The sequence below is a fragment of the Coffea arabica genome, chromosome 10c (genome assembly GCF_036785885.1).
Source record: "Coffea arabica cultivar ET-39 chromosome 10c, Coffea Arabica ET-39 HiFi, whole genome shotgun sequence".
Lineage (NCBI taxonomy): Eukaryota > Viridiplantae > Streptophyta > Magnoliopsida > Gentianales > Rubiaceae > Coffea > Coffea arabica.
In genome coordinates, this window is record NC_092329.1 from 52,007,374 (window position 1) to 52,032,686 (window position 25,313).

At 35.3% G+C, this 25,313-nt stretch overlaps 1 protein-coding gene across 1 annotated transcript; it reads left to right on the forward strand.

Moving 5' to 3' along the window:
- Positions 1-11,663: 11,663 nt before the first annotated feature.
- Positions 11,664-24,916, forward strand: LOC113714233 (uncharacterized). The gene is made up of 5 exons (XM_072068843.1): positions 11,664-12,450; positions 14,071-14,448; positions 19,074-20,092; positions 23,677-24,407; positions 24,646-24,916. The coding sequence occupies exons 1-4, from the start codon at positions 11,704-11,706 to the stop codon at positions 24,383-24,385; spliced, it is 2,853 nt and encodes a 950-aa protein (XP_071924944.1). The 5' UTR covers positions 11,664-11,703; the 3' UTR covers positions 24,386-24,407; positions 24,646-24,916.
- The last annotated feature ends 397 nt before the right edge of the window (positions 24,917-25,313 follow it).

A 25,313-nucleotide genomic window follows, 5' to 3' on the forward strand; every position in this document is an offset into this window, starting at 1 on the left:
TAATGTTACTATCTGTGCTTGCATAAACACACACTAGCCCCCAGTATCCTTTAGTATCCTTGTCCTCAACTCTAGCACTAATACACCAATCAGTACTTACAATCTGGTCTAAAATCACCTCATTGTTCCAGAATAATGCTAGACCGCCTGCTTTACCTATTGAATTCACAAAAAAGCTATTGTCATACTGAATCTTCCTTTGAACCTTGCCCATAAACCCTTCCTGATTCTTAGTTTCACAAAGGAACACCACCTTAGGAGAGTGGAAGTTAGTCACTTCCTTTAGTTGGGGACTTGTCAAGGGGCCTCCTACACCTCGACAATTCCACACCACAACCTTCATTTACACTTTGGAGGCTTTCCGGGGCTAGCCTCCATTTCCCCTATTGTACTAACATTTATTAGATCCAGTTTCATAACCTTTACCTTCGGTACATTATCATCATCCTCCTCCATCGGTTGTGTTCCCTGAAACATACCATCAGCCTTCCTTTTAGCACACGAAACCTGCGTTACTTGTCCATTTGTATCTGCCTTTAAGGATGTTTTAGCCGGCCTCCCTCTTCTTTTAAAACTGCTTCTTTTTTCAGCTTTGTTATCTTCTTCCCCTGGAGTAGCCTCCTTTCTTGGCATTCTTGCATTTGTCTCCTCCTGCTTTATTGACCCTACCCGCAAACTTTCACATTCCTGTTTTGAGCTGTCCGTTTCCATATCCTCATAATCTACTGGTGGGATTACGCTGCTCCCTCCTTTACTCCCTTCCTGTACCCTACCCTCCTTTTCACCATTTCCCTCCATTAAGACCACACCCAAACTTTCCACCCGTTGGTTTGCCTTTCCATACTGCCTGCTGTCTTTTAGAATCTCATCCCACCTCTCTTCATATTGTCTCGTCATCATTTTCTCCTTATCCCCCCTTTCCTTTCCCCCCAAGACTCTACCATTTTTTCCCCCAAGAGTTAATGTATCTCCAGCCATTTGTACTCCAGTTTGAACTTCACTACTAGGAGACCCTGCCCCCACCCTCCTTGCATCAATTTCACTTACTCCTTCCAGCCGTCCCTTTAAGGGAGATACCATTATATTTCCAGCTCTCATCCAGGCACCATATTGTTCCTCTCGCTTCTCCCCCCCACCCTTCCTACCACAGTACAAGTCCTATCACTATGCCCAATGATACCACACCTATAACAGAAATCAGGGCAGCGTTCATACCTGAACTCAACCCACACTGCCTGGTTCTTACAGTTGATCTTTGTCCCTCTAACCAGTGGTTTCGTTATATCTACCTCAGCCATAATCTTCATGTGGCGACCCTCTTTCCCACCACTTCCTGGGAGAATCACTCCCCTCACTGATTTAAAGATCCCTCCTATTTTCAAACCCACTGCTCTGCTCAACCAGTGCACCGGTAGGTTCCATAGTTGAATCCAAAGAAAGGAATGCTGGAAAAAGCTGCTGTTTGTATCATACCCCTCTACCCACTCCTTCACTATCAGCAACTGGTTGTCCATGACCCAAGGCCCTCCAGATAAGATCTTTTTCTTTTCCCCTTCATCTCCCAGATGGAAATGGAATAAGTTAGGACCTAACTCAGTCACTTTCATCTTTGAGGGGTATCCCCATGCATGATTTGTAAAGTTCTTTAACCCCGTAAAGTTGGCAATTTTTTCACCAATCAGCTTTCCTACCAGGCTTCCTTGACACTCAGAGACGCCTTCTTCCAGGTCCTCACCACTCAGATCGACACCTCCTAACTCTGTTTCAGACAAGTCAAAATTTTGAAAGGCTCTTTCTAAAGCATCCGCCATTGCTGTGACGAGAGCTCCTTGAGAAACCAAGCACTATTTCTGAGCTATGAGTGACCCACTGACAGACCTGTGAAGAATTGCAAAGACAGACAAAGCTGTGTTATCCGTACACACTAAAAACCAACCAGAAAAACAGAGAGGAACTCGACAGAAAAAGCACAGGCACAAGAAGAAACGAAAGAAAAAAGAAAAACCAACAAACCACTATCCCACTCCCGACCACATAACAGCATTAAAGAAAGGGACACAAATACGACACTCCAACTTCCGATCACATGCTCTGACTCAATGGATCATATCTTGCCCAAAGCGTTTACTCCTCCAACCGATTCCAAACCACTACAGACATTGTCTCCCATTTTGAAGCCGGAAGAAAGGTGGCTTCTGGACAGGGAACATGAAAGCAAAGGTTGAACTAAAGATTTGATTTTAGATCTGAAAATTACGCTGTAGGAAAAAGTGCTATGTGTTTGTACCTCACCCACTCTCCCACACCGAGGAGGGGAACCTCTAAAGTTAGAGAGAGAAGCTCTCAAGTTAGAGAGAAGCTTTGGAAGTTAATTACCAACGTACCATGCCGTACATGTTTGTAAGGATTTCTATCCTATTGGCAAAAGTCGGTTCCATACAATTAATCAATTCATTTCACTTCTATTGGCTCTACTATTTATGCATGTTACGACACTCTTTCCCTTATATTTTGCCTTTAATATTATGAGTCAATAGTAATAATGGGCCTTTTTCTTAAAATTATACTATTATACATAGGTAGTTTGGTCTAACGCTAAATTCATGTTTGTCTTTCTTTTATTCCCTTTACATCTCAAAGTATACTATAGTTTGTAATCATTGTGGTGATGATATTACCAGCTGGTACTTATAGTTTAAGGCAGAGACATGATATTAACAACTATCTCATTGAAACATAAGTCAAAATCATGACAAGTGTGAGTCTTGGTTAATGCACAATTTGTTAGTGGAATTTATATTTATAAAACTCAAAAAAAATTTTTGACAATGCTATTACTAATTAATTAAGGACTTCATTGCTATAATTTATCGCTTACTAATTTAAACTATAAATGATCTCAATACTTTTCTCCATGATGTCGATTTCTTTAGACTACGAAAGGGAAAAATTAGTGACATATCCCTTACTGATTACAACATCAGCAAAAATTAGTTATAAACTTTTCCGGTGGTTTTAAATCCCTCGGGCACTAAGGTTTTTTGCACATCGAGTGAATTAAGGAACATAGGCAATTCGTTCTGCATACCAAGTCCTTGTTTAAGATGCACGTACTAAAATGCATCCACTTCATTAATTTGGAAAATTGCCATAGTTTTTTTTAAGCATTTTGATTTTTTACATGATTCAAAATTTTCTTATTGGATACAATCACTTTGTGTCAAGAACACATTTTCAATCATCTTTTTTATCTTCTCAATAAGAAAATAAAAATTTATTCATGCTTTTCTAACATATCCAATCATTGATCTGAAAAATAAAGAATTAAAAAAAAAAGACATTTTCAATCATTGCTTACGGGGCAACTTCCCCATGTGAACCTCATCAAACAAAGCCAATAATATGAAGGAACATCTAAATACACTTTTGCCCTAAAGGCTGGTTGCCTTGGGGTCAAAATTTAACCTTCGGGAGTATAATTACCCGCCAAATTTATTATTTTTTTTATGGGTATATAGTTCCAATTTTGCCTCCTGTTAAGCTTATAAATATATTATGACCCAGAAAATAAAGGAATCTTGAATAGTAACATGTCCATTGACTTGAGTTGTTATCAATTTGGCTACTTCGATTCCATGAGGCCAATCCAATTCACACTAGCTAGAGAAAATGGTGATAAAGGCACTTAGAAATTTATATGTAATATTGATTGGTAGTAACTGATAAGTATATATTTTACGTGTTTTAAATATGTTTTATTAGTTAGTTTTGGTGTGTTTTAACTACTTTTATAACTAATTAACTAGGAATCTAGTGAAAATATGCATTTTGTGGTTTGAAGTGTAAAAATTGTATTTCTATGGATTTTAATGGTGAAAACTTCATGTTTTTGTAGGTTTAATGATTCAATCATCAAATGACATGATTTGAGAAGATAATTAGATGATTGATGATGTTTTGAAGTGATAAAAAGAGAATACAAAGTGCAAGAGAGGAAATGCAATCAAGAATAAAAGAAGAAAATTTTTGTAGCTTTGACATATTGTCGTATTTCGGCAATATATTGAGCTACAATGATCGGATTAAGGTGATTCTTAAACCATTTGAAGCTAAAATATAGATCTACATTTGGCATGAAGGCATCGAAACCCATGTCAGTCATTTTCCTTGTCAAAATGTTGAAATACAGAAGTGCAACTCTGTTCTCGAAAGCTAAAACAGAGCTCTGGCTAGTCGAGGGTATTTTCATCATTTCTTAGTCCACAGAGCTCCAAATGAGATGATTCTTAAGGCATTAGAACCCTAACTCAAAGAGCTACAACTTTCATATTTTGTACAAGAGTTAGTTCGGCCTCTATCATTAAGAAAATAGTAGTTGAAGTGGTGCCAAATGCATAGAAGTGAAAACGCGAGCTATCAATACTCGACCTGAAGTCGCGTATTCCTGAGGTCATGCATTCTCTTCTATTTTCTGCAACTTGCCCTGCTTTCACATAACTTTTTCATCTCAATTCCAACTATCAATTTCGGCTATATCTGATCAAGAAAAGTGTGGAAAGTTTGAAAGACAACTCATAGGAGTTTCAAGAGTCAAAAATTACAATTAGAAACAACTCATTTGGCTCTTGAATCCTCTATAAATAGAGGCCTTTGAAGAACATTTTCACAACTTTGGAAGGTTAGAGAAACTCCACAAAAACATAGTCTTCACTAGAATTTCCTTAGTTCATTAGTTAGGGTAGTATAGTATAGTTAGTGTAGCTTTTCCTTCTTGTATTTATAGTTAGGTTTGAATGAAGATTCAGGAGCAAAGATAGAGAGGTTGATCTCATGTGACAAGGGTGATATCTCTTCTACTACTTTCTCTTTTGTATTTGATTTCATATTTAACTATACTACAAATTTGGCTTTGTTTTTTTTTTTTTATCATGTTTAGTTAAAGTTTATGCCTAGAGTATGGATGACCTTTTTATATCTTGTTTGTGATATTTAACTGGTTATTTGATGATGTTATTTTTGAGCAAGTTATTTATCACTTTTGCTTTTCTAATCATGATTAACTGGCCATTAGTTGTGATTATCTAAAAGTGTTAAGTTTGTAATGAGAATTGGAGTTTAACACTAGTTCAAGGAAGTGATAAATTTAGGGAGTTCACTCATGAGAGTAGAGGAACACCTTTGTGACCTAAGTGACTTGTTTCATATAATTTCATAGAAAAAATGAACTTGTAATTAATTTCATAACCACGAGAGTAAGTATGGTTTAGCTATATGTATAGTTGATTCACTACGAGAGTAGGTTTCACATACATTAGAAAATTACATCATAACTAGTCAAGATAATATCATTCATTTAATCAGTAATCTCATTTGCATGAGTAGTAAGGCATTCCATATCTCTAGGAGGTTTTTAGTATTATTTTCATTACTTTTATGTTTATGGTAGTCTAGATAATAATGGAGTTCGAAAACTACTAGTAATTGAAAATTTTCCCTGTGGGATCGACCTTTAATACCCTATACTCGCTCTCGACTCGTATACTTGAGAAAAATCACGTGTGCGGTATTTAGAATTTATAAATGTAAAACTTGACTGTAGATGAACTAATTGATATATGTATACCCCGCACTCGTCAGTAACTAGCTTGTATTGATCCCACTATTGTGGATAATTGTGCTCTTATGAAAAAAAATTATAAAAAAATTAGCAAAATTTATGATAACAAATTAAATTTATTCATACAAATCAGTGAAAGAAGTAGAATTTTAAAGTCCATGATGAAATTAATACTTTCAAGGGCTCTATTAGGAAGACTTCACTTGTTGGTGAAACTACACTAGCACAGTTATATGCACATTTACTGTTTTGGTATCTAATTTCCTTGCCTTAAGTTGGGTGCAGATGTTTATATTACAAATAGATGGTATCATAAAATTGTTGTATTCACGTTTGTTCTTTTTTTTCTTCCTTAAGTTTTTTTCTTTATTCTCGTGACTTCAAAAATACGAACTCAAGAAATTGGCTGCTTAATCAATATGTCATACAGGCTTCGCTAGTGAGGTATAACTTCACAACTAGAGTCAATAGAAATTATCAAATGATTTTTTAACATCCAAATTAAGCAATAAATTTTGTTTTCATTTTATGACATATAATAGTACTACTTCATGAGAGATTTTATAGTTTCTTTTAGGTATCATACCTACAAGTGATATTTGTCATTGGATAGTGACAGAAGTGTTAATGATTGTAAGATTAAATATTGTTAAATATTGAAATTTAAACTATTTATCTTTATTGAAAGATACAAGTTAAAGAATCGTTCAAGGGGGCAATTTTCCATCTTGTCTTTTTGAAAAAACGCTATCACATTGTATAGGCATGATAGGTTCAAATTTGTCATTAAATTTATGATTGATTTTCCTTTTATTCAAGCCAAATATTGTTTTAATTATCAAATTCTACTTATATTTGGTTAATTGTACTAATTGTAGGGCGGTAGAGCAAAAGTTGCTAAAAATAGGCGATTTTCTGCAAATTGGTTGTCAAGGCTGAAGGATTTGGGATTCGCATGTTCAAGGCCTGTTTCCAAGTTTGATTCAAACTCTGGACAGTTTTAGAGGAAGATTTGGAAGATTTGAAATTTCATTATTAGTTTTATGGTTGAATTAGGAATCTTGGAATAATTTCTTTTGTGATTTATTTTTCTATTTAGGAGACTAGTTGTTATTTAGTAGTAGACTTCAATTAGAAAACAAAGAGAAAAAGAAGGCCGGAATCCCGCTTGATTAATACCTTGGCCAGGGAACAATCTCGGTGGGGAGGACGGCCACTTAGCCTCTCAATTCATCTTGCTTTTCGTTAGTTTGAGAGGAAAACCAATTGCAACTAGATTCAATGGAGTCTGGCAGAATTTCTTCTAGGATGCGTAGCTAAATCCTCAATTTTTAGTCGAAGGTCAATTTGAAAATTCGGTTCCAAATATCTGTGAAATCGAATTATTTTACTTATTTCTTTTATTTATTGGTATTCGCACGTTTTCTGATTTAACTTTTTATGATTGTTTTGTTATTTGAATGTCAAGGGTCCGATATTCGAATTAACTTAATAATCTACTGCCAAATTAACCGGTTAAATCCGTAATTGTTTGATTGATTAATATCAGTGGCGACTAGCGTGATTGGTCCCATGTTAGGAAAACGTCTGATCTAATTTAAACAAACCGTCGTAGCGTGTTTGTTGATTATGGTTGGGCTTTTCTAATTCTTAATTCAATTGAGAAATTAAATCCCCCGGTCGTACCTAGGATTATTTTTTTGTTAGCGAAATAGTTAATGGTCGTACCTTGACTATCGAAAAAGTAAGGAAGAGTTGATTGTTTATCGCGTGTACGACAACTATAATCAATCTATTAATGAGTAATTGAATTATCTTTGCATCAGTAATCAGTTGAATGGACCGTGTCTGAAAAGTTGTACCTTTGGCTAGAGTCTTATCTGTTGTTGATTCATTCATATCTATCTTCATGCGTTGTTTTAATTTAGTTAATTAGTTATTTTTATAAAAACCCCTCATCTCTGGACTCTAAAAGAAATAAATTATTTCTAGTTCCTGTGGATTCGATCCTACTCACCATACAATCCAACCTGCAATTGTATGAACCCCAATCTCGCTTCCTAGTCCACCATTTTTCTCTAGGTAATAATCTCCCTTCTAATTTCTTCACAAAATGCACCTTTCATCACCTCCAATAGCGTCGACATGATCTTTACCCCAGAAGACTATTCACCGACTCTCAATTGACGTTAGAAAATCTAAGAGTAATTCTACTTTACCCTAAGATTGATATCAACAAGACAAGGACAATTTAGAATTATTACACGCCTCTTCTTAATAGGAAAAAGAAATAGAGAAGAAAGTCAGGCCAGGTCTAATTTCTTTTCAAAGGCAATACAACATTACGAAATCAAGCATTCATTCATACAAATATTTCATAGTCACCGGTTTGCTGAGTAGAAAAATTTAGACAAAAACTTAATATTATATTGTTTAAGAGTTAACAATTTAGAGCTTAATCTCCTTGTACTTTGGAGTTAACAATTTAGAGCTTAATCTCCTTGTACTTTGGACTAAACTTGAACGTGAAAGGAAATCCCAAAACCATATTGGGCATGAATTCACACTTAATATACCCAATAAAAGATGGCGACTGGTGAAAGGCAGTGGAGACTGGTGGAGAGATTTGAGGAATAGTAGCAGACGGAAAAGCAACAAATTTTTGCCGAAAAACGGTCACTTTCATGGTTAATTTTGCTACTCTCCAATTGTACTTGACCAATTACAACAATTTCATGGAGTTTGATACGTGAAAAGAATTTTTTATAATTTTTATTTTGATCCATAATGTTATCTTTACATATATAAAACATTTTACAATTTTGATTTTGGCGCAGTTAACTTTTGGTAAACAAAAATGCTCATGTTTAAAAAACCGGAAATAAAACAAAACAAGAAACAAAAGAAATAAGAGGGTAGCATAGACATTTTGGATTTTTCCGTTAATTTGGATGATTTCCACCCACGTTCTAATTTAATCCAAAACACAAAGGAATTACGTAGAGGTTTTAAATAATGAGGGAGCTTCATGATCGAACCCCAAACCACAAGGCGATTTACTATATTTTACTCTTAAATTTTGGTTTCATCTCATAGCATACAAGAGTTCTATTTCACTATCTGTAGACAAAGACTTTCTATGGTTGATGTACCATAGGAAAAAATCTGCCTATACAACGTGATAGCATTTTTTCAAAAACACAAGATGGAAAATTGCCCCCTTAAACGGGGAAATTCATGATCTTTCCTCGAACAAAGAATACTCACGCCTATTCAAGATGGAAAATTGCCCCCTTAAACGTCTATTTGTCAATTCTTGAAAAAAGAATACTCACGCCTAAAACACGGCCTCTTCATCTGCAGAATTCTAAAAAGTTAGGTAAACTCTATAAACAAGTTGATAGGTACAATCGTACCCAAGATCAAGTACAGATAGTTGTACATTCACTGCTGCAATAACTAATCTGATGACTTACAAACATATCATGGTCAATCGTTGAATGGTAATGAGTCTTTTGTTATGCATTAGTATTAGTGTGTACACTCTAATAGATTGATACTTATACTCTTTAAATTATCATAATAATACCCTTAATTAACTTTAACTCTTAAAAAGAATACGTGTTAATACACGAGAGTGTGTAACCTGAATTGTTACTTATACATTAGTGTGTAATAGATAGGGATGGCAATGGGGGCGGGTGCCCGCAGGCAACCGCCCCGCGGGGGGCTCTCGGGGCGGGGAGGGGGGAATTTTTTCCCCCCGTTTAGAAACGGGGCAGGGGACGGGGGAGTATACCCCCGCCCCATCCCCCGCAAAAAAAATTATATATATATAATTATATATAATATGTAATTTAATTAGTTATAAACTTATGATAATGATATTATTAGTTAGATGTATTATATAATGTATATTAGTGTATGTAATATAATTAATATTATCAATTATACGAATAATTAGACATGTCTACTAATAGAATTTATTAATTAGTTATACTAAATTTACTAATACATTTATACTAAATTTCTAATTACACTTAATAGAATAACACTTTTTTCTAAAAAAAAAAAAAAAGCACAAACACAATAATGAATTAGTGATTGTATTTGTACCAAAAGTGAAAACTTAACTATTTTAGTTGTATTTATTTCATCATGTTGGATTGTATTCAAATAATTTTTGTTTGATTGTTTTTATGAGTTTCAATTGTAAAATTAAAATGAATAATAACTTGATGAATAATAATGTCAATCGTTGAATGGTGTGTACACTCTAATATTATGCATTAGTATTAGTGTGTACACTCTAATAGATTGATACTTATACTCTTTAAATTATCATAATAATACCCTTAATTAACTTTAACTCTTAAAAAGAATACGTGTTAATAACTCTTAACCTGAATTGTTACTTATACATTAGTGTGAAATAGAACGGCAAGCATTATGGTGGTCATTGAGCAACTTATAGGAGAAATAGTCCTATAAGCTGTTGGATGACTAATATAGCTCTAGCTGTAATGTTTTAATTAAATTACATCACTAACGTTGGGATGACTAATAGTTTAAAAATAATTGAGTAATTGGAAAAAAAAAAAAGAGACTAATTTTCATTGAAACCCACCGACAAACTAAACGTGTCCATGGCTTTTGAATAGTGCATTCAACGTTTAATTGTATAGTCCAGTTCATTGCAGATTACATGGAGTAAAGATTGTGCTCTTTCCTTTTTCACCCCTTTTGGAATCGATACTGTGGAGAATTGGGTTTTTCCCTTCTTTTTTTCTTTTCTTTCTTTCTGTGCTTTGCAAAACATAGGTAAAATTATGAAATCCGAAGCATTCTTTAATTGGGATTAAGTATTGTTCTTGAAATTAAAAAGAAGAAAGAAAGAACAACAAAATTCCCTGATTGGTTGCATCGTGCTTCCATAGAAGCTCTCTTAGTGTGATACACTGCTTTCAATCAGTTTAACATGGAAAAAAGAAAGAGATGAAAAGCAAATTTGGTGGGGATAATTTCAGAAACCTCCCCTGAAGATTTTGACTATTCTACTGGTCTCCCTTCAGATTTTAAAAATTACACTAATCTTCCTTGAAGTTATAACATTTAAATTCAATCAATAATTTAAAAAATGATATTATGAAAGAGAAAATAATATGATTTTATCATTGCCCCCCATCTTACTACATTATTTAATTAATTTAATAGCAACCCACACATTAAAGAAAAATATAAAATTTGTTATTTATCATTAAAGATCAAATCGCTTATAACATCAAATAATAGTATATTATTTATATTTTTCACTTAACATAATATCCAAATTACTCTTTTCAATTACATACTCATTGTTAGACAATCAACAACAAATAACCAAAAAATTTGCAACCAAAATATTACAAAAAAAAATAAACTTTAACATCATAAATATTCTTATCAACATATTAAAGTTAGTTACTGAAATTTTTATGGTGTTAAACTTCACTCTTTGTAATATTTTGGTTACAGATTTTTTTTGATTATTTTTTATTAATTATGTTTGATGATGGGTTTGTAATTGAAAAGAATAATTTAAAACTTACATTAAGTGAAATATATAGAGTGATATACTATTTTTTATAACATATGTGATTCAATCCTTCTTGATAGGATTGGTAATAGAGGTAGAGGGGGGAGTCGGCTGCATCCGGTCTTCTTTTCATAGATAGTACAATATTGCGAAATCAATCGCATTCACACAATAATATTTCGAAGTCAATGCATGGCTAAGTTGCATAAAAGTACGAACACTTGTTATTATATAGCTTAAGATTCAAAACTTTAGAGCATAACCCTCCACCTAACACAATTGAATAATGAATATTCACGTTTGTCAAATCTGTCAAAGCACAGTTTGAGGACAACCCATTCCAACCTGCAAAAGATTTTTTACTTTTCTAAAGTTGTTGAGAGCTGTAAAAAGACCTACCATGCTTACATCCTCCGAGCCTTGGGAGTTAAAAATGAAGGCACTGAGTGCTATAAAAAGGGGGCTAGAGGCTGCCTAGAAGCATATCAGCCTAAAACAAGAATTTGTTGTTATGATGGGAAGCAAAGCAAAAGCAATGGGGTCTGGGCTGACTCCTCTTCTTGCCACTGTTTTAGTGGTATTTGTTGCTCTTGGCTTGCCCTCAGAAACAGCAGCTGATGATCACTACAAGTATTCATCTCCTCCTCCTCCTTACCACTATCCCTCACCACCGCCTCCAGTGCATTTACCTCCACCAGTGTACAAATACAAGTCCCCACCACCACCTCATCATGTTTACAAGTACAAATCTCCACCACCCCCACCACCACACCCAGTTTACAAGTATAAGTCACCACCACCACCTCCTCATCCGGTACCACACCCAGTTTACAAGTATAAGTCACCACCACCACCTCCTCATCCGGTATACAAGTATAAGTCTCCTCCGCCACCACCACACCCAGTTTACAAGTATAAGTCACCACCACCACCTCCTCATCCGGTACCACACCCAGTTTACAAGTATAAGTCTCCTCCGCCACCAGTTTACAAATATAAGTCTCCTCCACCACCACCTCCAGTGTACAAGTACAAGTCTCCACCACCACCAGTTTACAAGTACAAATCACCACCACCTCCTCCCCCAGTTTACAAATACAAGTCTCCACCACCACCAGTTTACCACTACAAGTCACCACCACCTCCTCACCCAGTTTACAAGTACAAATCTCCTCCACCACCAATTTACCACTACAAGTCACCACCACCTCCTCCCCCAGTTTACAAATACAAGTCTCCACCTCCTCCTCACCACTACTAAGCAATTGCTTCTGAGGTAATAACACTTGTTCAATAACACTTGATAGCCAGCTGAATATTTGCAGGCAAAGGAGAAGGAAACCAGTGTTTGAGACCTTCTTGAAGATGTAGAAGCATAAGAATTAAAGCCCAATGTGAAGATGATGATTTCAAGTTTTTCTACGTTACCATTTCAATATCTAAATTGGTTGTAGCGCCTTAGTTCCTTTGTTTATGGGATTTGTATCGTTTTACGTACCATGCAGTACATGTCATGTTTGTAAGGTTTTCTATCCTGCCGGCAAACCGCAGGTTCCATGTAATAAATCAATACTATTTATATTACGACACTTTTCTCTGTTTCTCTTATATTTTGTCTTTAATATTCTTAATCATATTTTTAACAAAAATATTCAAACACTTCAGCAATGGTTCACCTAGTTGATCATCGAAGCAGAGGCAATTCCAATTATTTATCAATAAATAGGTTATAACTACCAAACAAGCGATGGCAGTCAATCCCTCCTTACTGTGTCGGTGATCAAGGTACGCCCGTTAATCACTGCTCTAATTGAGAAATAATCCTAAGTACGCCCGTAGAATTTAATTCCCCAATTGCCTTACATATTAGAGGAGCCCTATTCTAACCAAATAACGCACTATCAGGGTTATTTTAGATTAGCCCGCGTATTCCCCTGACATAAATCTAATCATGCCAGTTGTCATTATTTTGAGGTAATTAAACAATTACGGATTTAACACCTCAATTGACAATAGATTATTAAATTAATTAATTATTCGGATCCAAGACAATCAATTAATTAAACAACCATAAGCACTACAATCAGAGAATATGCAAATACCAATAAATAAATAAAAAATAAAATTAAATCGATCTCACAATTTTTAGGCGAATCAGAGCATCCGTTGTCCCTTGACTAGAGCAAGGAAATTAGTTCATATTTGATGAACTAAACCCATACAAAAGGGAAGCGAGAAATGCAGCCATTATCCTTTGAAATCTGGAAAATTCAACTTGTCCGAATATCGAATAGATAGTAATACTACAAAAGGTAATTCATAGCTTCCCTTTCGTCTGACACACAAGAAGGAAAAAAAGGGCTGCTAATAACTAAAGGAGGAAAAGTCAAAGTCCTAAGCTATGCTACAAGACGAAAAACTAAAGAAGACAAAAAGGCAGTGCTCATTCCCTGCAATCTCAATTCCTATTCTATCTAAGTGCTCTCCAATGTGCGGCGGCTCCCCTTCCGGAGAGGACGAAGTGGCACCCTTTTTTCCTGCGCAATTTTCCTATATAAAGTAGTGCTCCTTGCAGCGGCTCCTGTGCGAAAAAATGAAGACTTCGGCCCAATTTGCCTAACAAGGGCTCACGTTTTGTTGTTCTAAAAATGTCCCTAGGACAAACTCTATCATCTGAACTCTTTTCTTGCCAAATTAGTACCTGTTATTATATTTTCGTTCTACTCCCTGAAATAAATGCAAAATATCAAAAGTGAGTAGAATCTAGCAATTAATCCACATTAGGTCAGGTAATAGGGAAAATTAATAATAAAATAAATGATAAAATTGCAATCTATCACGGGACCACTGTGGTAAGGTGTGTTTCGCCTATTATAAGGAGTTCGGAGAGTTAGACGTGTTGGAGGCGGAGGCGCGGTCACTCCTGCACGCCCTCCAGCTGTGTGCAGATCGCGAGGTACGGGCGTTGACTGTAGAATCTGATTCAAAGGTGCTTGTTCAACTAGTTTGCTCGGATATGAGGTCGAAGTGGCCGGTGTGTATCGTATTGCGGGAAATAAGACATTTGATCCGGCGGATGGGTGCATCCCTTCATCATATATTCCGTGAGGCCAATTCGGTGGCGGACGCATTGGCTTCTCTGCAATTGGGAGGGCAGCAGTACTACACCTCAGGCGTGGCGCTGCCTTTCAGGCCCAGAGGAGAGGCTCTGCTGGATCGTCAAGGAGTACCTCGCATCCGTGAGGCGCTCACTAAGGTTTGATAGGCTATGTCCTCCTTTCAAAAAACTTATTTCATCTACTCCTTGTAATCATTTTTCTTATCAATAAATTGAGGCTTTTTATTTAAAAAAAAACATATAATTTAAGGCAAAAATATGATCCTAGCGAGTATCGCACTGAGACATTAGGAAACATCATTAAAAGAGTATTTCTTGAGTTAGTGCAACTATTTCTTAGGGGAATTTATAGTTACAAAATTCAAAAATTTGAGATTCTATTACTGATTAATTAAGGGCGTTATCACTATTTTTCTTATTATCACCATTATTTACCCCACATACTATAAGTTTTTTTAGGGCACAGGAAAAGAGGTGGGCCGATGTTTAGTTATGTACAAAAGTTCAAAATTTGTAGATAACTTATCATGTGCCCTTAGAGCGTAGAATACAGAAAAAATATCTTAAACTATAACTAATCCTAATATTTTTCTCTATGATAAACTAGCTCTTATCCATTTCTTTAGATGATGAAAGGAAATAGTTAGTCACCTGTCCTCTAGTGATTACAACAGCATCAAAACAAATTAGCACTCTTTTCCCGTAGTTTAAAAATCCCTCAGCCACTAAGATTTTGCATGTCGAACGAATTAAGGAACATAGAAGGTTCGTGCTGCACCACAGTGTCCTTGTTGACGATGCAAAGACAGAAATGCATCCGCGTATACTTCCTTAAGCATTTTGATTACTTTATGATTCGAACATTTCTTGTCTGACAGCTGGACTTAATTGAAAAACACAAGTAACAATATTTCAAAGTTGATTCGTCAAAGTTTACCCAATTGGTGAAACTTTCTTAATAGAGCTGACTTTGTATTAGGTGACAATGATATGGAATTGATGTCCTTCCCTTTTTCCTTTTTTTGTGTTGAAGACGCACAACGTTTTCAATGGCAAATTTATATGGGCTTTTCACGACAAAATGTGTTCTGAAAAGTTCATTCCAGAGGTTAAAATTTTGTGTGTTAAAAATTTGCTTCTCAGGACTTTGATGGGAAAGTCTTGGTGTTTCCAAAAAGTTTAAGCAGGATGCTTCTGGCTTTCTCTCCATGTATTTGTGAGTTAGATCTAAAATTATCGGGGCTCCAGAGATCTCTTGAAATCGCAGCATATATTGAAGTCTTTCCAGAAGGAGTTTTTTTTTTTTTTTTATGAATTATGATAGATAATTAATCTGACGGTGCATATATATATATATATATATGTGATTTGCAGTAGGGTGTTTGACGAAATGGTTAGGCTTCCTAAGTAATGATAGGAATGCCATTTGCAAAGAAGGGCAGGGGGCCTGTGCTGTCATATTTTATGCGATTTGATCCGTTGTTGTATAAGTTTAAACTTTTGACGTGCAATTGTGCTATAATATTATACTAAATATATGTGTGAAATATTTTGTCTATATACATCACTTTTATCATGAATACAACAGCTGAGTATAATAATATAGTATAATGTAATTGTACACCAAATAATGTAGCAAATATAACAATTGATCCGAATTACACGGAACCATAACAACAAGATCACCGCCTCCCAAATTTTACAAAATTAGGTTTTTTTTTTTCTCTTAGATTATTGAAAAATTTCAAAAATAATCTACATAATTTAAGCTTTTGTCCTACAAAAATTTGAAGAGATTTTACATTACAAGCTTAAGCTTAGATATATTAAACTTTGCCCCCAAGATTAATTTTCCGTTTTTATCTATGAACCGATCCATATAGCTAGTTAGACTGTAGTCCTCACATTTGTGGGATTTAACACCCAAGATTCTCCTTCTTGGAATGTAAAATGTAGATCTTCTATGTTAATAATTCAAGACCCTACTGTCATAAACGAAATGACTGATCAACTCCTGTAAACCTAATTTGACAACATTTAAATGGAGAACTTTAGCTAAAAGAATTATGGTCAAGCTAAAGAAAAAGCCAGTTATTTTCCAACATATGCAATCATTGATCAGGAAAAAAAAAAAAAAAAAAGCAAAAAGACATCTTCAATCATTTAATAGCTCACAGTGCAAATTAACCCCTAAGCGAAAACTGGTTGCTCTAGAATCAAAATTTTACCTTAGTTACCCAGGCAACTTTTTTGTTGCTTTTTTTTTTTTCTTTTCCTTTTTGGGTATATATATAGCTCCAGTTTTGCCCCCTCTGTCAAGCTTATATAATTATTAAGATAATAAAAGTGCCTTGAATAGTATTAATATATCCATTGACTTGAGCTGTCATCGATCGGTTTGGGCTACTTCGATTCCATGAGAACAAATGGTAATAAAAGTACTCAGAAAATAGGGAGCCATGAAACCCTTTTGTTCTATTCATTGCTAAGATGCTTTTCTCTATAAAGAGACTTCCTAACGAAAGTACTTTGTAGATTTCTTTACTCCAAGTGGTGCATGGAAAATTAAAATATTCAATTATCAAATAAAATTCCCTTTTTTCGGTGTAGATTTCATCCATCCAGCTGTTAACACATTTTATGTATCCGAATTATATATTCTCTACCAAATATTGTAACTTTTCTGAGCATCTTTACATTTTTATTCCCACCTAACAAATTAGTTGTTGAGCATCTTTACATGCTATCGGATCACAAGTTAATAATCTTTTAAAGAACATGTTAAATTAATTTATTGGTATGAATAGTCAAAGAAGTATATTAAAGTTAGTAATCTTTAAACACCACGATGCAATTAATACTTTCAAGCTCAAGGTCTTTTTTTTTTTTTTTTTTGGTACTGTACTTCCTTGCTTTATAGTATGCACGTTTATTTCTGTGGATTGCTTAAGCTTATATTGTTAATAATTGGGCATTTAACCATAAATTATAATGATTATGAAGTCATATATATATATATATATATATATAAGAAAATTACCACAATTATTCAATTTTTTTTGCAAATTCAAATTTTATTAATAAGAAATAGGCAGTAAGCTTTTACAAACGGAAAAAAAAAATCCTACAACAACTCTAGGACCTTTGAAAGAAAGAAAAAAAAAAGAAAAGAAAAGCTTAAGGACTCTACCTCATAGAAGCTAAACAATCCTACAAATAAACTGCAAAATAAATCACAATAACGCAAAATTTTTGTCTTTCTTCCGTATGAAATGAAACTACGAAGTCAAGAATTGACTCCTTTAACCGCTATTGCCAGCGGGCTCCGTCAGCAAGATACAACTTTGCAATTTGATTCAATAGAAATCCTCAAATAGCTATTTTGACAGGCAAATTAAGCATTAATTTTGGTATCCCTTCATAAAATACAAGAGTACTTTTGATTATATCTATAGATCAACTTTCTAGGCTATTTTGATGTATTATAAGAAAATCTGCCTCAACAATTTTGATAGCATTTTTCCAAAAGCAGAAGATGGAAAATTGCCCATTTGTACTGGGGAGTTCGTGATCTTTTCCTCCTTCTAGTCTACTTACAATTCTTGGAAAAAGGAATACTCACATCTCAAACAACTGCCTGTTCATCTGCAATGTCCTGCCGAATTCTAGAAAGTTAGGTGGCAATGCTAATTACATTTCAAAATTGACTGCTGCGATGACTAATTCGATGGCTTACTACATGGTCAACGTTTGGATCCCTTCCTGTCCTTTTTGGATGCACATTTTTTTTCTCTAGGCAATATATAATCTCCCAACTCATTTCTTTACAAATGCACCTTTAATCACCACCAAAAGGTGTGGACATGATCTTTACCCTAGAAAACTAATCACCGACAGGCAAATTGACGTCAGAAATACTAAGAGGAATTCTAGTTTCCTTCGGGTTAATGCCATTTTGTACCCTTCAACTGTAACTCGATTTCTAAACTATAATTTGTGACATTATAGTCCTTAAACTATGAAACCCCTCTTACTTAAGTACAATGGTTAATACAATACCCGTGACTAGACAAGCAACCATAACAAAAAAAAATCCAAAATTAGAGAAAAGAAAGAAGTTTCGCGACCAAAGTATGTATCAAGGCATAGTATAGAAATAAAAGTGTCCAAATTAAGAGTTTAGGGATAAAAGAGATCAAGATATAGTTTAGGGATTGATTTGTCTCAATTAGAGTTTTGATGTCAACTAAGAAGAGAGATATAGTTGAAGGGTAGAATATAGATATAACAGTTCAATGATTGATATCAACGAGACAATGACAACTTTGGATTATTACCAACCTCTTCTTGATGGGAAAAGGAAATAGAGAAGAAAGTCGGGCCTGGTCTAAGCCTGCTTCGGAGGCAAAACAACATTATGAAATCACCGGCATTCACACAAATATGTCAAAGTCACCGGCATGCTAAGTTGCATAATTTATACAAACACTGAATAATATATTGTTCTTAAAATTTTTGTTTAAGATTTAACAATTAGAGCACGGTACACGAATTAGCAATATTAAATAATGAATGTTCACGATTGATAAAGTTATCAAAGTACAGTTTGAGGACAACCCATTCCAACGTGTACAAGATGTTTAGCCTTTGAAAAGTTAATTAGAGAAGGTGACGAGATTTTACTAGGCTTAAATCTTCTAGGCCTCGGAAGTAAAAAATGAAGGCCTTTGAGTGCTATAAAAAGGGGGCTAGATGTTGCCTAGAAGCATATCAGCCTCAGACCACATTTTGTAGCAATGGGGAGCAAAGCAAAAGCAATGGGGTCTAGGCTGACTCCTCTTCTTACCACCGTTTTAGTGGTATTTGTTGCTCTTGGCTTGCCTTCAGAAACTGTGGCTGATTACTACAAGTATTCATCTCCTCCTCCTCCTTACCATTATTCCTCACCACCACCTCCTGTGCATTCACCTCCACCACCGCCAATTTATAAGTCACCCCCACCACCTTACCACTACTCCTCACCGCCACCTCCAGTGTATTCATCTCCACCACCACCTTCGCCAGTTTACAAGTCTCCGCCACCACCTTACCATTATTCGTCACCACCGCCTCCGGTGCATTCACCTCCACCACCACCTGTTTACAAGTCACCTCCACCACCTTCGCCAGTTTACAAGTCTCCGCCACCACCTTACTATTATTCGTCACCACCGCCTCCGGTGCATTCACCTCCACCACCACCGATTTACGAGTCACCTCCACCACCTCCTCCAGTTTACAAGTCTCCGCCACCACCTTACCATTATTCCTCACCACCACCTCCAACGCATTCACTCCCACCACCAGTTTACAAATCACCGCCACCACCTCCTCCTATGTATAAGTCCCCTCCACCACCTTATCATTATTCCTCACCACCACCTCCAGTGCATTCACCCCCACTGCCACCAATTTACAAGTCTCCGCCACCTCCAATCTACAAGTATAAGTCACCACCACCTCCTCCCCCAATTTACAAGTCACCACCACCACCTCCTCCAGTATATAAGTCCCTACCCCCACCAGTGTATAAGTACAAGTCTCCACCACCACCTCCTCCAGTATACAAATCACCTCCACCACCTCCTCCAGTTTACAAATCTCTACCACCACCAATTTATAAATACAAGTCTCCTCCACCACCTCCTCCGGTTTACAATTCCCCACCACCACCAATCTACAAGTCTCCACCTCCACCCTCCCATTACTACTACAATTCTCCTCCTCCTCCTCCTCATCACTACTAAGCAATTGTATCCAAGTTTTTGAGGTAATAATGCTAAACCAATATATTAACTTTCGCATGATAAACTTTATCTCTATCAAGACAAACTGCCATGTGCATCAAGCCAAATACGTACACTTCGATCCATGAAAATGACAAGTAGAAGGTTTTCTTAAGAACCAAGGAACAGCATTAGTATTCCCTCTGTTTCCAAAACTTGTGTATTAAATAGATTAATGAATTGTTTAACATGCTTATCTACTTGAAAATGCACAATACCCATAACCCACTGAAATTTTTGCAGGTAAAGGGGAAGAGAATCTGTGTTTGAGAGCTTCATGAAGATGTTGAAGAATAAGAATAAAAGCCCAATGCGAGGATGTTTTCAAGTTTTTCTATGTTTCCACTTTAATTTGTAAATTGAATTTTTCGACTTAATTAATTCCCTGTTTGTGGGGTACGTATTGTTTTACGTACCATGCCGTACATGTTTGTAAGGATTTCTATCCTATTGGCAAAAGTCGGTTCCATACAATTAATCAATTCATTTCACTTCTATTGGCTCTACTATTTATGCACGTTACGACATTTTTTCTCTCTTTCCCTTATATTTTGTCTTTAATATTATTGAGTCAATAGTAATACTGGGCCATTTTTTTTAAAACTTATACTAGTATACATAGGTAGTTTGGTCTAACGCCAAATTCATGTTTGTCTTTCTTTTATTCCCTTTACATTTCAAAGTATACTATAGTTTGTGATCATTGTGGTGATGATATTACCAGCTGGTACTTATAGTTTAAGGCAGAGACATGATATTAACAACTATCTCATTGAAACATAAGGAAAAATCATGACAAGTGTGAGTCTTGGTTAATGCACAATTTGTTAGTGGAATTTATATTTATAAAACTCAAAAAAAAAATTTTGACAATGCTATTACTAATTAATTAAGGACTTTATTGCTATAATTTATCGCTTGCTAGTTTAAACTATAAATGATCTCAATACTTTTCTCCATGATGTCGATTTCTTTAGATACGAAAGGGAAAAATTAGTGACATATCCCTTACTGATTACAACATCAGCAAAAATTAGTTATAAACTTTTCCGGTGGTTTTAAATCCCCGGGCCCTAAGATTTTTTGCTCATCGAGTGAATTAAGGAACATAGGCAATTCATTTTGCATACCAAGTCCTTGTTTAAGATGCAAGTACTAAAATGCATCCACTTCATTAATTTGGGAAATTGCCATAGTTTTTTTAAGCATTTTGATTTTTTACATGATTTAAAATTTTCTTATTGGATACAATCACTTTGTATCAAGAACACATTTTCAATCACCTTTTTTTATCTTCTCAATGAGAAAATAAAAATTTATTCATGCTTTTCTAACATATTCAATCATTGATCTGAAAATTAAAACATTAAGAAAAGGACATTTTCAAACATTAAGAAGTAGTATTTTAAAGACCATGATGAAATTAATACTTTCAAGGTCTCTATTAGGAAGACTTCCTTTATTAATACTCTACTAGGCAGAGTTATATGCACGTTTACTGTTTTGGCCTTAAGTTGGGTGCAGATGCTTATATTACAAATAGATGGTATCAAAAAATTGTTGTATTCACGTCTGTTCTTTTTTTCTTCCTTAAGTTTTTTTCTTTATTCTCGTGACTTCGCTAGTGAGGTATAACTTCACAACTAGAGTCAATAGAAATCGTCAAATGATTTTTTGACATCCAAATTAAGCAATAAATTTTGTTTTCATTTCATAACATATAATAGTACTACTTCATGGGAGATTTTATAGTTTCTTTAGGGTATCATACCTACAATTGATATTTATCATTGGATAGTGAAAGAAGTGTTAATGTCTCTAAGATTAAATATTGTTAAATATTGAAAATTTGAACTATTTATCTCTATTGAGAGATACAACTTAAAGAATCCTACCCAAAAGAGACTAGAATTTTCTCTGTTTTTCATCATCTGTAGACATAAACTTTCCACGGTTGATAGCATTTTTCATCATCTATAAGGAAATTTTGCCTATACAATGTGATAGCATTTTTCAAAAAGACAAGATGGAAAATTGCCCCCCTTGAACGGAAAATTGCCCCCTTGTCAATTCTTTAAAAAAGAATACCGTCCCGCAGAATTCTAGAAAGTTAGGCAAAACTAGACAAGTTGACAGGTATAATCAGACCCAAGATCAGGAACAAGCAGTTGCACATTTCAAAATTCGCTGCTGCAACAACTAATTTGATGACTTACAACACTAAATGGTCAAACTTTGAATGGCAATGAATCTTTTGTTGTACATCATGATGTAATTTTCATGTTACATAATAGATTGATATCTATGTTCTTTAAATTATCATAATAATTAAATTTAACTGAAAAAAAGAACACATATCAATACACAAAAGTGTGCAACGTGAATGTTATTTTAGTGTATTGCAGAAGACCTATAGTCTCTTCATATCTCTTCCTGCACGTATCAATTCGTTTCCTCTAGATAATAATCTCCCAACTCATTTATTTACAAATGCACCTTTTATGTTTTATTACCTCCAAAAGCCTAAAAATCAATTCACCGACTCGCATTTGGTATCAGAAATTCTTATTACGAATTCTACTTTACTCAAAGATTGACTGTTAATAATGAGACAACGACCATTTTGTATTATTACACCGTCCTTCTTGATAGGCAAAAGAAATAGAGAGGAAAGCGGGTCCGTATATGGTCTTTTATTCATAGATAATACAACATTACGCCATCGAGCATTCACACAATATTTCAAAGTCATTGCATGCCTAAGGCCTGCTTGATAATCTAATTCCGTACTTAAATTTAATAAATTCAAATCTTAACACATTCAAATCGTTTGATAACAAAAAATTGAACATCTAAATTAATTAAGTAACACTGAATTTTCTAGGCAAAACTTGCTCCCAAAATTAAGTGATAAGTTATTCACTTATCACTGAATATGATATGTATTCAAATGTATTAGATTTAATACTTAATAATTTAATGAATTCAAATTTCATATTTCATATTTCAGTTTTATCAAACACACCTTAAGTTGCAAAATAATACCAAAACTTGTTATTACATAGCTTGAGATTCAAAAATTTAGAGCATAATTCTCAACCAAACACAATTGAATAATGAATATTCACGAGTGTCAAATCTATCAAAGTACAATTTGAGGACAACCCATTCAAACGCGTACACGATTTTTAACTTTTCTAAAGTTGTTGAGAGCTGTTGAAAGAGATTTACCATGTTTACATCTTCCAAGTCTTGGGAGTAAAAAATGAAGCCACTGAGTGCTATAAAAAGGGGGGTAGAGGCCACTTGAGATCCTCGGTGACATGTTTTCTATGCCAATCCAATGCCACCAATAGTGTTGCGCCAAGTGTCATGTTATTATTTACACTTGTGTTAAACTAAGCCAAGTTGAATTATTAGAAAATTAAAGTGTAAATAATAACATGACACTTGGCGCAATACTATTGGTGACATTGGGTTGGCATAGAAAATATGTCACCGAGGATCCCAAGTGGATAGATGCTGCCTAGAAGCATATCAGCCTAAAACAAGAATTTGTAGTAACAATGGGGAGCAAAGCAAAAGCAACGGGGTCTAGGCTGACTCCTCTTCTTACCACTGTTTTAGTGGTATTTGTTGCCCTTGGCTTGCCCTTGGAAACTGCAGCTGATTATTACAAGTATTCATCTCCTCCTCCTCCTCCTTACCAGTATTCCTCACCACCACCTCCAGTGTATTCACCTCCACCAACCCCTGTTTATAAGTTACCCCCACCATCTCCTCTAGTTTACAAGTCCTCACCACCACCTTACCACTACTCACCACCTCCTGTGTATTCACCTCCACCATCACCAATTTACAAGTCACTGCCACCACCCCCTCCAGTATACAACTCCCCGCCTCCACCAGTGTACAAATACAAGTCCCCACCACCACCTTCTCCAATTTACAAATCTCCACCGCCACCAGTTTACAAGTACAAGTCACCCCCACCACCTCCTCCGGTATACAAGTCTCCTCCGCCACCTGTTTACGAGTACAAGTCTCCTCCACCACCTCCTCCAGTGTACAAGTCCCCACCACCTCCAGTTTACAAGTACAAGTCACCACCACCTCCTCCCCCGGTTTACCAATCTCCTCCACCACCAGTTTACAAATACAAGTCACCACCACCTCCTCCCCCAGTTTACCAGTCTCCACCTCCACCCTATCATCACTACTACGGTTCTCCTCCTCCTCACCACTACTAAGCAAGTGCATCTAAGTTTTGAGGTAATAATACCGATCCAAAACTTTATCAACGCAAACTGCCATGTATATCATGCTAAGGACGTACACTTGATCCATGAAAATGGCTAGTAGAAGATTTTTTTTAAGAACCAGAGAAATACATTATTTTTTCGCTCTGTTTTCAAGAATTTGAGCAGTATACAGATTAAAGAGTGTTTTTTTTAAACTTGCTTATCAACTTAGAAATGCACATAGCTGAAAGCCAACTGAATATTTGCAGGCAAAGGAGAAGGCAATCGGTGTTTGAGACCTTCATGAAGATGTAGAAGAATAAGAATAAAAGCCCAATGCGAGGATGATTTCAAGTTTCTACGTTACCATTTCTACATCTAAATTGACTTTAGCTCCTGAGTTCCATGTCTATGGGGTTTGTACTGTTTTACGTACCATGCAGTACATGCTTGTAAGGTTTTCTGTCCTGTTGGCAAGCCGCAGGTCCATATAATAAATGAATACTATTTATATTACGACACTTTTCTCTCTTTCTCTTATATTTTGTCTTTAATATTGTTGATCATTTTTTTTTTTTATCAAAAGTATCAAATGCTTAGGCAATTTGGTCTAATGCTAATTGTTTTACATTTATTTTTCACCTACATCCCTTTTCAACTCAAAGGATGCTACAGTTTGTGATCATTGTTTAAGACCGAAGCATGGTACTAATAAATATCTCATTGAAAGTCAAGGAAACTAACATTATGAAAAGTGTAAATCTTGATTTGTGAAACTATTTATTCGTGGAATTTAGAGATACAAAACTCAAATTGTGACGGTGTTGTTGCTAAATTATTTTTTTTTTATAATAAAACACAGTTCATTCAAGGATTACTGGAAATCGTCCAGCACAATTGAGATACATTGTTGCCCAGGTGGCAGATAAATATGCAC

Bases quoted from the DNA above. Each gene is read 5' to 3' on its own strand.
- LOC113714233 (XM_072068843.1), top strand. From the start codon at position 11,704: ATGATGGGAAGCAAAGCAAAAGCAATGGGGTCTGGGCTGACTCCTCTT. The intron at 14,449-19,073 runs GTTTGATAGGCT...GATGTTGCCTAG, and splicing joins TCCGTGAGGCGCTCACTAAG to AAGCATATCAGCCTCAGACC. The intron at 20,093-23,676 runs CTAAGCAATTGT...GAAGCATATCAG, and splicing joins CCTCCTCCTCCTCATCACTA to CCTAAAACAAGAATTTGTAG.